Source organism: Tupaia chinensis, unplaced genomic scaffold (assembly GCF_000334495.1).
Source record: "Tupaia chinensis unplaced genomic scaffold, TupChi_1.0 Scaffold147458_1, whole genome shotgun sequence".
NCBI classification, from domain to species: domain Eukaryota; kingdom Metazoa; phylum Chordata; class Mammalia; order Scandentia; family Tupaiidae; genus Tupaia; species Tupaia belangeri.
In genome coordinates, this window is record NW_006207309.1 from 27,966 (window position 1) to 41,747 (window position 13,782).

Here is a 13,782-nt window from a genome sequence, read left to right on the forward strand (position 1 = left end):
ACAGAGCTCCTAAATGATTTTTCCATCTATCTTGAGTGGTATGGGTCTTACCCTCCTTGAAGATGAAGAAATGTACAAACTCTTTTTGTAATAAAGTGTCAACATGTTTTGCCAGATTTACAATCCAAAGAAATGAATTCCTTCGTTTTTGACTTTCTAATCTACTACATGAATTAAACTTGTAACTGATTTTCAGTATAGTTTTTTGAATAACTGAAGAATCTTATTGATTAATCTTATTATAAATATGGTATAAATATTCCTATCAAAGAAAAAAATTCATGAGTTGTAAATATCACATTTTACTAGGATATGACACTCAAGTTACTATCGAAAGGTATTTTTCTCAAACAAGCTTCAGAAATTTCAAGCTAACTTTAGATTAATTAGTGACTTTAAAACAATGCTATTTTGGGGATCAGCAGTTAGCGTAATGGCTATGTCGCTGGACTCCCACGTAGTCGACCGCGGTTTGAGTCCCGGACCCAGTGGCTTAAACTCACGCCAGGCGCGTGTGCGTGCGTGCTCAAGATCCCGAGAGGAGAATGGAGGAGAAGGGATTTCGGCGTGGCCATCCTCTCTGGGGGGGATTTCTCGCTTTCTGTCTCTCTGTCTCTCTCTGTCTGTCTGGTGAGCGCACGCACCCTATAGCAAAAATCTCTTCTTCTTCAAAAAAAAAAAAAGCTACTTTGTGGGGATTTTATGAGACCAAATCTGCAACATGCTGGTAGGTAAGATCTATGAAATGGTAACATGAACAGAAAAAGTGAATGAATTAGTCATTTGCTCATATGTAAGTTCAGGCAGTATCTGATTTAAAAATTTAGAATTAAAAAATAAGGATTAGCAACTATCTCTTTAAAATCTGTTTTCCAGGAGGCTAGCAAAGTAGTAGGAAGGAATGGGGAGATAGTGCTTACAGAGTACAAAGTTTCAATTAGACAAGATGAGTAAGACCTGGAGATCTATTTGGACAGCATGGTGACTACAGTTATTTTTGTTTCTTTTTCTTTTTCTTAGAGAGGTTAGGGCACGTGCGCTCACCAGACAGACAGAGAGAGACAGAGAGACTGAAAGCGAGAAATCACCCCCCCAGGGGGGATGGCCATGCCGCAATCCCTTCTCCTCCATTATCCTCTTGGGATCTTGGGCACGCACGCACACGCGCCCAGCGTGAGTTTAAGCCACCGGGTCCGGGACGCAAACCGCGGTCGACTACATGGGAGTCCAGCGACACAGTCATTACGCTAACTGCTGGTCCCCTACAGTTATTAATACTGTATTATATTCTTAAAAATTGCTAAGTGACAAGATACTTTTTCTTTAAAGATTTTTATTTAACTTCATTTGTTATTATTATTATTATATATTTTAAAGAGAGACAGGGAGAGAAAGAGAGAGAAAGCAAGCCACCAGGTCCAATACTCAAACCATGGTCAGCCATCTGGGACTTGAACACCCTCAACCACCATGCCACCTCTCAGCCCCAAGAGAGTAGAACTTAAATGTTCTCCTCACAGGAAAGGTTGGAGAGAGGAACTATATAGGTGATGGATATGTTAAGTAGTTTGACTGTGGTTATCATTTCGCAATGTAAACATATTATTAAAATATCACATTTTATACTATAAATAAACATCATTTCTATTGTCAATTTTTTTTTTGGCGGAGAGGTTTTTTGCTATAGGGTACGTGCGCTTGCCAAAAAGACAGAGAGAGAGACAGAGAGACAGAAAGCAAGAAATCACCCCCCAGGGAGGATGGCCATGCCGCAATCCCTTCTCCTCCCTTCTCCTTTCAGGATCTTGGGCATGCATACACACACACCTGGCGTGAAGTTAATCCACCGGGTCCGGGACTCGAACCGTGGTCAACTACATGGGAGTTCAGTGACATAGCCATTATGCTAATTGCTGGTCCCTCTATTATCAATTTTATCTCAATAAACTTGGAGAAGAAAAACTCTATTTTCAAATGACTTCTCAGATTTAGGTAAAAATAAGTAGAAAGTAAAAAGTGACAGCAAATATAACTTACCTTTTTGTCTCTGGTCCTTACTTCCCCATAGAAATCTAGGGCCTCCTGTGCCTTTAAAAATTTGCCCCGATGTAATAAATATGCACAAATCATTACACCAGTTCGTCCCTTTCCAGCTTTACAGTGAATTGCTGCAACATGATTGTCATCTTCACTTAGCCATTGGTCAAGATCTTCGCAAAAGGGTTTGATAAGTTCTAGCTGTGGTGGGTTATGGTCTTCAAAAGGATACTGTGCAACTGCAGTAAAAAGATAACCTCAGAATAAGAAAAAAATCTCTCCTAAATTTTAAATTAAAACTAGTAAACTTAGATATGTTGCATAAAACTTAACAGGTCACTGAAAAGAAAACTGATTTCTAAAAAAAATTTAATTTATTGCCTGTTACCTTTCTAATTCTTTAATAGAAAACAGTCTCACAGTAACCTCAAATGTACCCATTAGACAGGCAGGTCAAGTATTATTTTCCCCACTTTATGCAGGAGGGGATAGAAAGCAGCATAGGTCACACCCTACCATAGGCAGAGCTGAATGCCAAACAAAATGTCACACGAGCCTCTCTTCAGAGCTGTCAATACATTTTCTATCAAAAGAATAATATTTATACTACATCATCACAAAACATATTCCAAAGAAAATATAGATTACTAAAAGAACTATGGAGAATACTGAATTTATTTATTTTTATATTTCATAAAATAAAAATGCCAAATGTATTATTTGAAGGTAGTCTTGCATGACAGTATTTTATACACATGATTTTAAATGCATTTACAAGGGGCCGGCAGGTGACATGTTGATTAAGGTTGCTGGACTCCCCATATGGGCAATCATGTTTTGAGTCCCGGACCTGGTGGCTTGCTCTCTCACTTTCCCTCTCTTTCTCTCTCTCTCTGGTCAAATTTAAAAAATAATAATATAAATAATGAATAAAACTAAGTAAATAATTCTTTCAAAAATGCATTTACAAAGGAAACTTAAAAATTACTCAGAAAAAGAATATAAAGTGGTAGTAAAGTTTACCAACTGTCATTTCAGTTCTTTTCACATGAATTAAAAAGAATCCAAGACTTCTCTGTTCCCTAAAGTCAGAGTCCAGGTATTTTTGGTCTTTTATTTGCCCAGAAAAGGACTTTAGATATCAAGAAGTCTTCAAAAAGTGCATGGGAAATGTTTCGTATGAAAAATTGCATAGATTTTAAAATTTTTGTGCCAAAAGAAATTGATATTTTGATGCCATTTTCCATGAACTTTCTCAAGTTCCCTTATATAACTATTGAGTTTTATCTTAGTAATATCTATCTCGGTTACACTCGGAGAGCCTTAAAAACCTTGGCTTATCTAATGTACTATTCTCTGTGTCATCTAAACGTATGAAAAATGTGTCTTGTCTCTTCAACCAAGTCATTCATGATGTGGTACAGGATATAATCAATCAAGTCCTCTAGCATGTCTGCGAGACAATGGCTACCATATTAGGAGTCGGCAGGAAGCGTCACTTAGTCACCTCTCTAACTGTACTATTATTCCATCTGCATTTTCCCAGTGACACACAAAACATCCCGGAAAACCTGTTAAATGTCTATCTAATGCTAGATAATCCTCAACTAAAGCATGCTTTGCCTAGCAAGTAGTAGCCTAGGTCTACGAAAAAAGAAACATTCTTAGTGAATCTATACTGATTCTCAATCATCAGTGCTTCAGAACTCTCCAACTATCTGTTTGAAAGTCTATTCTAGGTTTTAAAGAGGGATCAATGGCAAATACATCAATCTGTAGCTCGTGGCACCCACATTCTCTTTTTGACTATCACTGGGGAATCTGTCAAGCTTCTCAGTTCTCCAGTTCGCTCATAGTTTAAGAAGTTCCACCACTACACATGGGATTTTTTTTTTTTGTGGCTCCGAGACAGATTACAACTCATTTAAAGCAGTTCTCTACTCTCATCTAACAGGTTCTTCTTATCCATATTTGTTATACTCTTTATACCTTTAAAGTTATTTTTCAATACAAAAGAGTTAAATAGTTCTGCTTCCTCTCAATAACTCTTTATACCTACAGCCTCAAAAGCAGGTAAATGCCCTTCTCTATTGTTACTCTAGAAATTTCTTCTAATTCTTTTTTTTTTTTGGAGAGGTTTTTGCTATAGGGTGCGTGCGGTCGCCAGACAGACAGAGAGACATAGAGACAGAAAGCGAGAAATCACCCCCCAGAGGGGATGGTCACGCCGCAATCCCTTCTCCTCCATTCTCCTCTCAGGATCTTGGACACGCATGCACATGCGCCCGGCGTGAGTTTTAAGTCACCGGGTCCGGGACGCGAACCACGGTCAACTACGTGGGAGTCCAGCGACATAGCCATTACGCTAACTGCTGGTTCCCTCTAATTCTTAGTCTATTCCACACTTTCATCTTTTTGGCAATACTGATAAGTTTTTGTGATACTTATTTCTTAAAGCAAAAGAGCAAAATTAAATTTATTTTTTCAAATTATCTAAGGCCACTGTTAAAAATATTTACCTCATTTAATAATCTAGAAGATTCACTACTGCTATGATAGGAAGATAGTCTGTTGGCTTTAAACTATACAAAACAACTACGGTACACTTATACCTACCTCTGCAGTTAAATTTGGCGGTGTCATAATGTCTTTCAGCACATCTAGGAGAAAAGTTTAAATGCGATATAAAGTTACCTTTTGTACTTGAAGAAAAAAAGTATTGACATTAACAAACATTTCCTGAACCTTAGAAAGTGATAGGCATGTGCTAAGTGTTTTATATCCACTATTTCATATAATATCAAAAATTCTATGGAGTAGGTACTGCTATTATCTCCATTTTATAATTAAGGAAACTGAGGCTTAAAAGGTTAAATAGTTGTATACAATTAGAACATACACATCTGCTCACAAAACCTTGTGATGCCACTAACATCCAACCCTGCAAATTCAGCTGCATCCAGGTGTTCAGATTCTGCACAGAAGTTCTGTATGCTACTGGAATATATTTTTAGCTTTATAAATACCTGTAAGGAACTCACTAGTTTTGATATTGTCTTTATTTCATTGTTATGCATACACTGTTCTCAAACTATACTTTAAAAATATAAATGCTAAAAGGGACCAGCAGTTAGCGTAATGGCTATGTAGCTGGACTCCCATGTAGTCATCCGCAGTTCAAGTCCCAGTCACGACAGGCACGTGTGCGTGTGTGCCCAAGATCCCGAGAGGAGAAAGGAGAAGGGATTGTGGCATGGCCATCACCCCTGGGGAGTGATTTCTTGCTTTCCATCTCTGTCGGACTCTCTCTTTCTGGTGAGTGAACATGCCCTATAACAAAAACCTCTCAAAAAAAAAAAAAGAAAAAAAGAAACAAAACAAAGATAAATGCTAAAAATAGTAAAAGTATAAGGGCAAAGAAAAAGGAAAAACTGAATGATGCTATTCTACTTGGACACAATGCTTAGTAAATTTTTTTAAACCAGACCTTTCTCTCTTTTGATAAGCCAAAGGTCATCTTTTTCAATAATCTCTCAGGTTATAAGTTTTAATTAAAGTCTGAAAGTAATGAAAGAATAAATAAAATCAGTACATAATAACAAAATGCTGACTTAGCATTACTAGAGCATGCTAATATCTGTTTTTTCATAGTAGTAAACTCGTAATTGATAGCCCATATTTATAAATATTAATAGGCTCAGAAAGGGATCCTATACATCAGCTGAAGTTGGCAGCATCTTGGTATTGCTAACCAAACCAGATGTTGAAAAAAATTATTTAAAACACAAATTTAGCATTTTTAAACAAATAAAAGTTCACGGGTCCTAAGTTACACATAATTCCACAACTCCAGAAGTTCAAAACATCTAGCATTTTCTCTTAAGTTTACAGTGAACTCAAATGCAGCAGAATCTAGTCTGAGGTTATAAAACTGTATATAATCTTTAATACACTTAGTCAAAACAATTCATTCTATGCACCATCCCAAATCCCACTGGGGTGTCTACATAATATGAAGCAAATGCTTCTTTGTCACATTTTTGAAAACTGAAACATTCTGAATATTGAAACATAACTGGCCTCAAGAGTTTCAAGTAAGTGACTGTGGGGCTTAGTACATATTTCAAAATCCTGAAAACATCTATATAGTTCCTGTGCTTTAAAGGGCTTCAAAACCAAATTCACATGAAGGTTTAACTAATTATACACAAACTGCAATCTACTGGGTAGATTTGAAATAAATCAACTTTCATATTACCACTCAGAACAAGTTTTTCCTTTTTGGTAAAGTGTAACTTAGTATAACTGAATGTGCTAGAAAGAAAATTTAATGACATTTACGAATATATGTACCCTTGCTAAATAATATCACACTCAATGAATCAAACACATTACAGGTGAAAAACAAGACTGACCAAGAAAATAGTTATATTTTACACTTTCTTTGGTACGAATTAAAGAGATATGGTAAATAATAAAAAAAACTTTAATATTTTATAAGAAATCAGGTAAAGTCTTAGGGGTGGGGAAGATATATAGCTAGGAAACAATTCTAAGAAGCAACTCTCATGACAACACGACAAAGTAAGAGTTTTGTGCTGCTTTGGCTTTCTTTCTTTTTTTTTTGCTACAGGGTGTGTGCACTCACCAGAGACACAAAGTGAGAGAAGCACCTGCTATTGGGGATGGCCAAGGGCAATCCCTCCTTCACTTCTCCTTTTGGGATTCTGGGCACACCCTTCAGGACTCAAGGGCTAGTCAGTCTTGTGGGATCCAACCATCTCAACCACCATGCCAGCTGGCCCTCAGCTGCAGTTTTCTAAACTTCCCATGCTTTCTTAGGATCTCAAAATTGTATTTGACCAACACTACTTAAGATGACCTTAACGAATGATTCCTATTACTGATAAGAGGAACTAATATGGAGGGAGGGTAGTAATAATGACTCCTTACTAGAGGCATGCATCTTACACAGGAGTTTCTGCGCTTTCTGTTTCTTTTTCACGGTATTGTGATAATAATTAATACTGTCCTCATATATAATAAAGCTAACATTCAAAAGAGCATTGAAAAACTTATCCCAAATCACAATGTATAAATTTAAGAGCTAGAACTCAAGCTCAGTATCTCTGATTAAATAGTCAAACTTTTTCTATGACTGCTGCTGCTGTACACACTGACTTACAGTAAAGAATAGTTTTAATTCAAAAGCAACAACAAATTTAGTGATTTTTAGCCTTCTTACCAGAGCAATATTTGTTATGAATGATATAACCAATGGACTGATAATAAGAAACCAAGAAGTCATGAAAGTCTTTACAGAAAAGCATAGGGAGTAGGGGTCAATTATAATATGTTGGGACTGGTCATAATGCAAATACACAAGGAAAAGGTTGGCAGGATAAGGAAGCAAGACTTTCTAAATTAAAATCATCCCTGACTGGGACAGCCCCACAGCACCGTGATTCAGTGCTATGCCCTGGGACCTGGTTCCCATATGGTCAACTGTGGTTGGAGTACTGGTCCCAGTGCCTTGGGAAAGAGACAGGCACGTGTGTGCCCAGAATCCTGAGACAGAAAAACAGAAGAATGGAGAAGGGATTGTAGCTTGATCACACCTCACTGGGTGTTGTCCCCACTCCACCCGACCCGACCCGGCATGAGTACACATACCCTCTGGCAATAAAAGAAAAAAATCTCTGATAAATGTCCTCCCCTCAATAAGCACACACATACAGACACAATTTCTTTCAACTTTGATAAGATATCTTAGTCGTAAGTCTCTCAACAAACTAAAATTAAAAGATACACAAATGGCAGATGGGATTTAACCATTTATATTCCCTTATGACCATAACTCACCTTAAAAGATACCATTGCTTCTTTATCATTACCTCATATTGGTTTATATGAGACAAGATAAATGAAGAAGCCTTCGAAAAGAGACCTTTTTTATGAAGCAGTAGAATGCACTGGGGTTCAGGACACATCACCCTAAAATACAGCTGCAGGAAAACCAAACATGCCACCCTGAAACAGACTGCTTTGGAATATTTTCAGCTGCTTATTCTAAGAAACTGCAGATATAGGAGTAGCCCTATTGTAAGAGAAGTCTGTAGCTCCACCACAAAGTAGGCTGTGCTGGACTTTGATTACCTGAGAGAGTTTGTCGGTCTAACAAGACGACCTTTATTCACTATACAATTCTAGTCCTCACCTTCCCCTAACTTTTGTCACCATGGTCTCCCAGAGCCCCAAGCCCCTATTCTTTTCTGTAGCTGAGGATGTTATAAAAATTTCAATTATTTGACCCTCACTAGGGTCTCATATGTTGAGGCACTCCAGGGTTTCCATATGTAATTAAATATGGCCTTTCCCTCTGTTATCTGTCTTACGTTCAATTTAATTCATAACAGTCAAGGAACCCAGAAATGTAAAGGGAAGGCATTTTTTTGCTTCCTGGTAGCAGAAAGTGAAGAAAGGACAAGAATTAGAATCCATTGAACATCAAAGGCAAGAGCTGCTAAACACCTTTATTCTGTTTCCCTTTCTACCCCAGCTCTACCAGAGTAGAGATTTAACAAAGGAAGAAACAAAAACGAAATACACTCGCACAAAACAAAGTGATTAACTAAGTATTAGTATATATCACTTGGTTAATGCTATCAGGCTTATTTTGCCCTTCCTTAAAATAACTTATTGAATGCTTGAAAAAAATATAAAAATGTAAATAGAATTAATCATTAGAAAGTCTACATTGAGAATATTCATCCATAATATACCAGAACTGCTATGAAAGGTTTAACATACTATTAGATAAGGGTACACCTAGTATAAATATTCAAGATCCTCATGGGGCCGGCAGGTGGTGTGGTGGTTGAGTTGCTGGATTCCCACATGGCCAACCACAGTTTGAGTCCTGGAGTTGGCGGCTTGCTTTCTCACTCTCACACCCTTTCTGTCTCTTTTTGGTCAAAATTGAAGAATAACGATAATAAAAAAAAAATTAAAAATAAATCTTTAAAAAAATAAATACTTAATATTCTCAATTTATATGTCTGCAAAAATATATTACATCTTATGTAATACTATTGTAAAACTAAAAGAAGCAATAACATAGAAACACCTGCTGCTTGTTAGACTAACTCACTTAGAACCAGAAATAAAAAGACTGAAAAGTGACACGAGAAATGAAAACAAGCTCTAACTTTTACTATTTGTGAAGGTTAAAACAAGTAAGATACAAAGGGAATACTGGCACGAACATTGGATGGTCTGCTACAGTACATGCCTGTGTGACCTTGTTAAACTCATTTAACTTCTCTAGGCCTCAGACTCTCCATCTGTAAAATGAGAAGGCAGGACTAAATGATCTCTTTCAGATACTTTCTAGTTATGAAAGTCAATTATTCCAAGAGTTACAATATACGCATAAAAGCTACTCCTGGCTAATAACACGATAGTTCATTAACTCTGGAGTCTACTGTTTGGAAACACGAATGGGGGAAAAAAAAAAAACCAAACATGCAGTCAGGTTGGCAACTATCCCCCAATAGCTATTATCATGTAAGTGGCCTACAATACTGATATTATGCACTGAAGTCCTTAATTCTGGAAGCAGGAAGTCACTACATACAGGAATGAAAAGAATTTCCTTCCCTTTCTTTGGATACGCTAAACTGGAACAAAATTTTGAAAAAGGCCGAATTCATCTTTAGTGTCTTTCAGTCTCCCTTCTGGGACTCTATAAATCCCTAATCCTAAATCTATGCCCGAAATGACTCATTTAATGGATTCCAGCTTTAGCAGTTCTGGTCCTTTCTTCAAAAAGTTCAGAGAGTTGTGGCTATTTTCCTCTGAACAAACACTATGACATCTGCGACAAGGTTCCTTGTAGGAATGGTTCATAAAGAAAATAGGGAGACTCCTAAATCCATAAGCCATTTGTAAATGGGTCTGCCAGCTTAAGTTTCTATAGTACCTTTTACTTTCTGTTATCTTGTTACTTATTTATTACAACCCCTCTCCATACACACACTCATCACAATCTAAGCATAATGAATTATCTAAATACGATTATACCAACAGCCTTCTAACTTCCGACTTCTCTGGCCTGAAATGCCATTTCCCATTCTATAAGGCCTACAGGTCAAACCCTAGTGATTTTTTTCACCCCAGCTCAAACATGTCTTCTGTACATTCCCTATGGGTATAATGACCATTTTCTATTGCTCTCTTTTATACAAGAGTAATGTAATTCTATAAAATTCTATCTACCTTTCATCAGACTACTTGAGGACTTTACATCTTAATCATCTCTGTACCCTCTAACACATTTTATAATGTCTAAGCATGAGACTAAACAAATGTTTGCTCCTTTGTGAATCTGAGAAAATCAGTCAAAGTTTACCACCCATAACAATATTGGTATCTAATCTATTCCCAGCATTTCTGAAATCTTAAAAAAAAGAAAGAAAGAAAACAGAAAGATGACTAAAGAAGATAAAAACTGTAAAAAACAACACCCCAACAAGGCACAGAGAACTTATTGTCCTTTTTTAGTTAATATTTAAATGCCTACTGGAGGCAATTACAATTGATAAACTCTACCAAAAAACTGAAAGACTGAATTAGTATATAAAATTTTAAATACAAAAACATTTTCTTTTGCATAATTTATAGATGTTACATGACAAAAATAAAGGCCAAGTAGAAAAATAACATATTTTTATGTGCTGTTTTTTAAAAATTAGAAAGTAGACAATATTAGGTAAGAAAAAATTCTTTAGGGACAAAACTAGAAAGCATTTCTTTACTTCCTTTATTTCTCTTATCTCTACTCCCAAAGTCAAAAGAAAAAACATAAAGTTAAAGATAAGGTCAACTAGCTCTATCAAGTGGTCATTCCTTGAAACCCTGTCCCAAATTAGAGAGACCACCCAATTCAGCAATTTCAGATAACTTAATGATGTTATATACAGTTAGAAAAAAATAGTGGCTTGAATTGATAACGGCTTGAGACATGGAATAAACAAAAACATATCCACTCTGGAGCATACCTCCAGGAAGATGTCATTAATGTTTTAATAGAAGCTCTGCTGTGAATTATACTTCAAATTACCACATGGTTATGGGCTCGAAGATGGGCTAGATGCCAAATCATTTAAGGCAGATCAAGTAACATGAATCTGTGCCAGCACTGTTTTACATCATCACTACACTTTCTAAATGATCTAACAATGCTCTCAATCAGATTTCTTGAACTAATTGTTTTAGAAATACAATTCTGTTAAAATGTATCTTTAACTCTACTTTAACAAGGAAACAACTTTCACTTAGTATTAATTTTAAATAAGAAAACATACTTACAGATTGTATATCTTGTAATGGTTTTTATGCTTTGAATCCAAAAACCTTAAAACAAAACAAACCAAAAAACCATTAACAAAAATGAGTTAACATTTAAATTACATTAATAATATTGAGAGCCAAAAGACAGATCTATTTTTCCTAACCTCAAGTATCATTTAAGTAAAAATAAATAAATAATCCAAATAAGTATCCCCATTAAACAAGTAATCATGCTATTCTTAAATAATTATTATATTATATTATATAGGCTTATACAATCTGAAGTAAACCCAGAGCTTTTCAGAGTAACTATGTCATAATCCTGTCTTCAGCCTAACATAATGAGATTGAGTATTAAGCAATAGCTTCTTTAAAAGCCAACATCAGCATTTAGCTTAAGTTCACCCAGTTCATAAAGACTTACAAGAAAGCCACAGTCGAGTACTCTTTAAATAACCCTGAAAATTTAACTATCATATTCTTTTTCAAATTAAAAATTTTTGACATTTGAAAAGTATAAGAAATAGCTGTAAAAAGTTTACCAAGCATTTTTACATATATTTCCTCATTTGATCATCACAAACATCTGAGATAAAGAGCTTATTGATCTACAGAACTTATTCAACCTAATACATCTATTAAGTTGTTGGAAAAGCCATGATGCATTTTTGCACAGAAAAATACTTAGGACTTTCCCAACAATCTAATAGTAAGTAAAAGAATCAAGACCAAAGACCTCTCCCTTAAGTTAAGAAACTAAGCAATAATGATAATACAGACAACATGAAGATTTACTACATTGCCAGGTTTTATTCTAAACACTTTATGTGTAAAAACTTGTTTAATTCTCAGCCCTATAAGGTAGGTAATAAAAGGGTTGGATAAGGCTGAGGAATTATCAGAGAAATAGAATAAAGAGACAAATGGAAAAACTTAAGACTAAAAATTCCTCTAAGAGATCCATCATATGACTAGGAGTTTCAGATACAAAGAAGAAATCAACAATATAACTCAAGAAAAATCCCCCAAACGCATGATTAAAATTTACTATACAGGCAAAGTATAAACACATGGCCTATAATCAAGAGGAAAAAAAAGGCAGTAAACAGTGTAAGTCTGCAAGATGAACCAGATGCTAAAATTAGCAGAAAAGGATTTTAAAGTATTTACTACAAATATGTGCGAAGATGTAAAGAATGATTACAGTATGTGAAAAGATAAAAAGCCTCAGCAAAGATAGAGAAAATATAAGAAAATATAAGAAAATATAAGACATGAATTCTAAGCCTCAAAAATACAATATCTGACAAGAAAAATCCACTGAATGGTCTCAAGAGAAGATTAGAAACTAATGAAATATGTAACGCGTTGTATTTTCCAAAAATTACTTAACGAATATTTATTAAGCACATGCTATGTGATGAGTGCTACTAGAGACACAGTGGTAACAAAACTCCCAAGCACTGAGAGCCACAACAATGAATGATCAAGAGCTCCAGAAACTCACTACAGTATCTCATTTAGAAAACAACCTAAGAACACTGGACAGTTCCCACTAATCTTAAAATAAGTGAAAAAAGAAAAATTAGCATCTGAAAAAGGCAAAAATATTATGTATTTGCTACATTATTCTATAGCTAATGACATGTATTTCCCGTGCTGTATTCAACTATAATCAACATTTGTTCTTAGAACATTAGTAAAACCACAGCTGCTACTACTGTTATTAATATGAGGAACTGAGCTATATATTATATAGCTTCCCTGCCATAAAACCCATTAACACAGGTAAGCCCCTTCACCCCAATACTTAACTACAGTCTCCTGATTGTCTACAAGTTGTTAGAATGATCAGTTATGCATCCAATAAAAGGAAATTTTTTTGGAGGGGAGAGGTTTTTGCTACAGGGCGCAGGCACTTGCCAGAGAGAGAGAGACAGAGAGACAGAAAGCAAGAAATCACCCACCCCCACCCCCCCAGGGGGGATGGTCCTGTCGCAATCCCTTCTCTTCCATTCTCCTCTTGGGATCTACACTCACACACGCCTGGCATGAGTTTAAATCAGCGGGTCTAGAACTCGAACCATACATAGTCAACTACATGGGAGTCCAGCAACATAGCCATTATGCCAATTGCTGGTCCCCCAATACAAGGAAATTAACTATCCTATTGAACATGTACTTGTAACTCTTCATGTACAAAATACTACTTTCTCTTATATTATCTCATGTTAAACACAAAAGCAAAATATACCAGTTTTGTATAATTCTGCTCAGAAAGAGTATCTGTTAGTACTCGATAATCTGCTCGCAAGGGTGTCAGGTGACATCGTGGTTAGGGCACTGGATGCCCACATGCCAACTGCAGTGTGAGTCCCGGACCTGGCACCTTGC

The 13,782-nt window shown here is 36.0% G+C and overlaps 1 protein-coding gene across 1 annotated transcript in view; it reads right to left on the reverse strand.

Annotated features, from left to right (window-relative positions):
• LOC102489114 (phosphatidylinositol 3,4,5-trisphosphate 3-phosphatase and dual-specificity protein phosphatase PTEN) overlaps window positions 1-13,782 on the reverse strand; it is a gene marked incomplete at both ends in the record, with an annotated part of 100,389 nt that overhangs the window by 27,962 nt on the left and 58,645 nt on the right. The window contains 3 exon segments of the mRNA XM_006169746.2: window positions 2,038-2,276; window positions 4,654-4,697; window positions 11,407-11,451. Coding sequence (XP_006169808.1) covers window positions 2,038-2,276; window positions 4,654-4,697; window positions 11,407-11,451 — 328 coding nt within the window.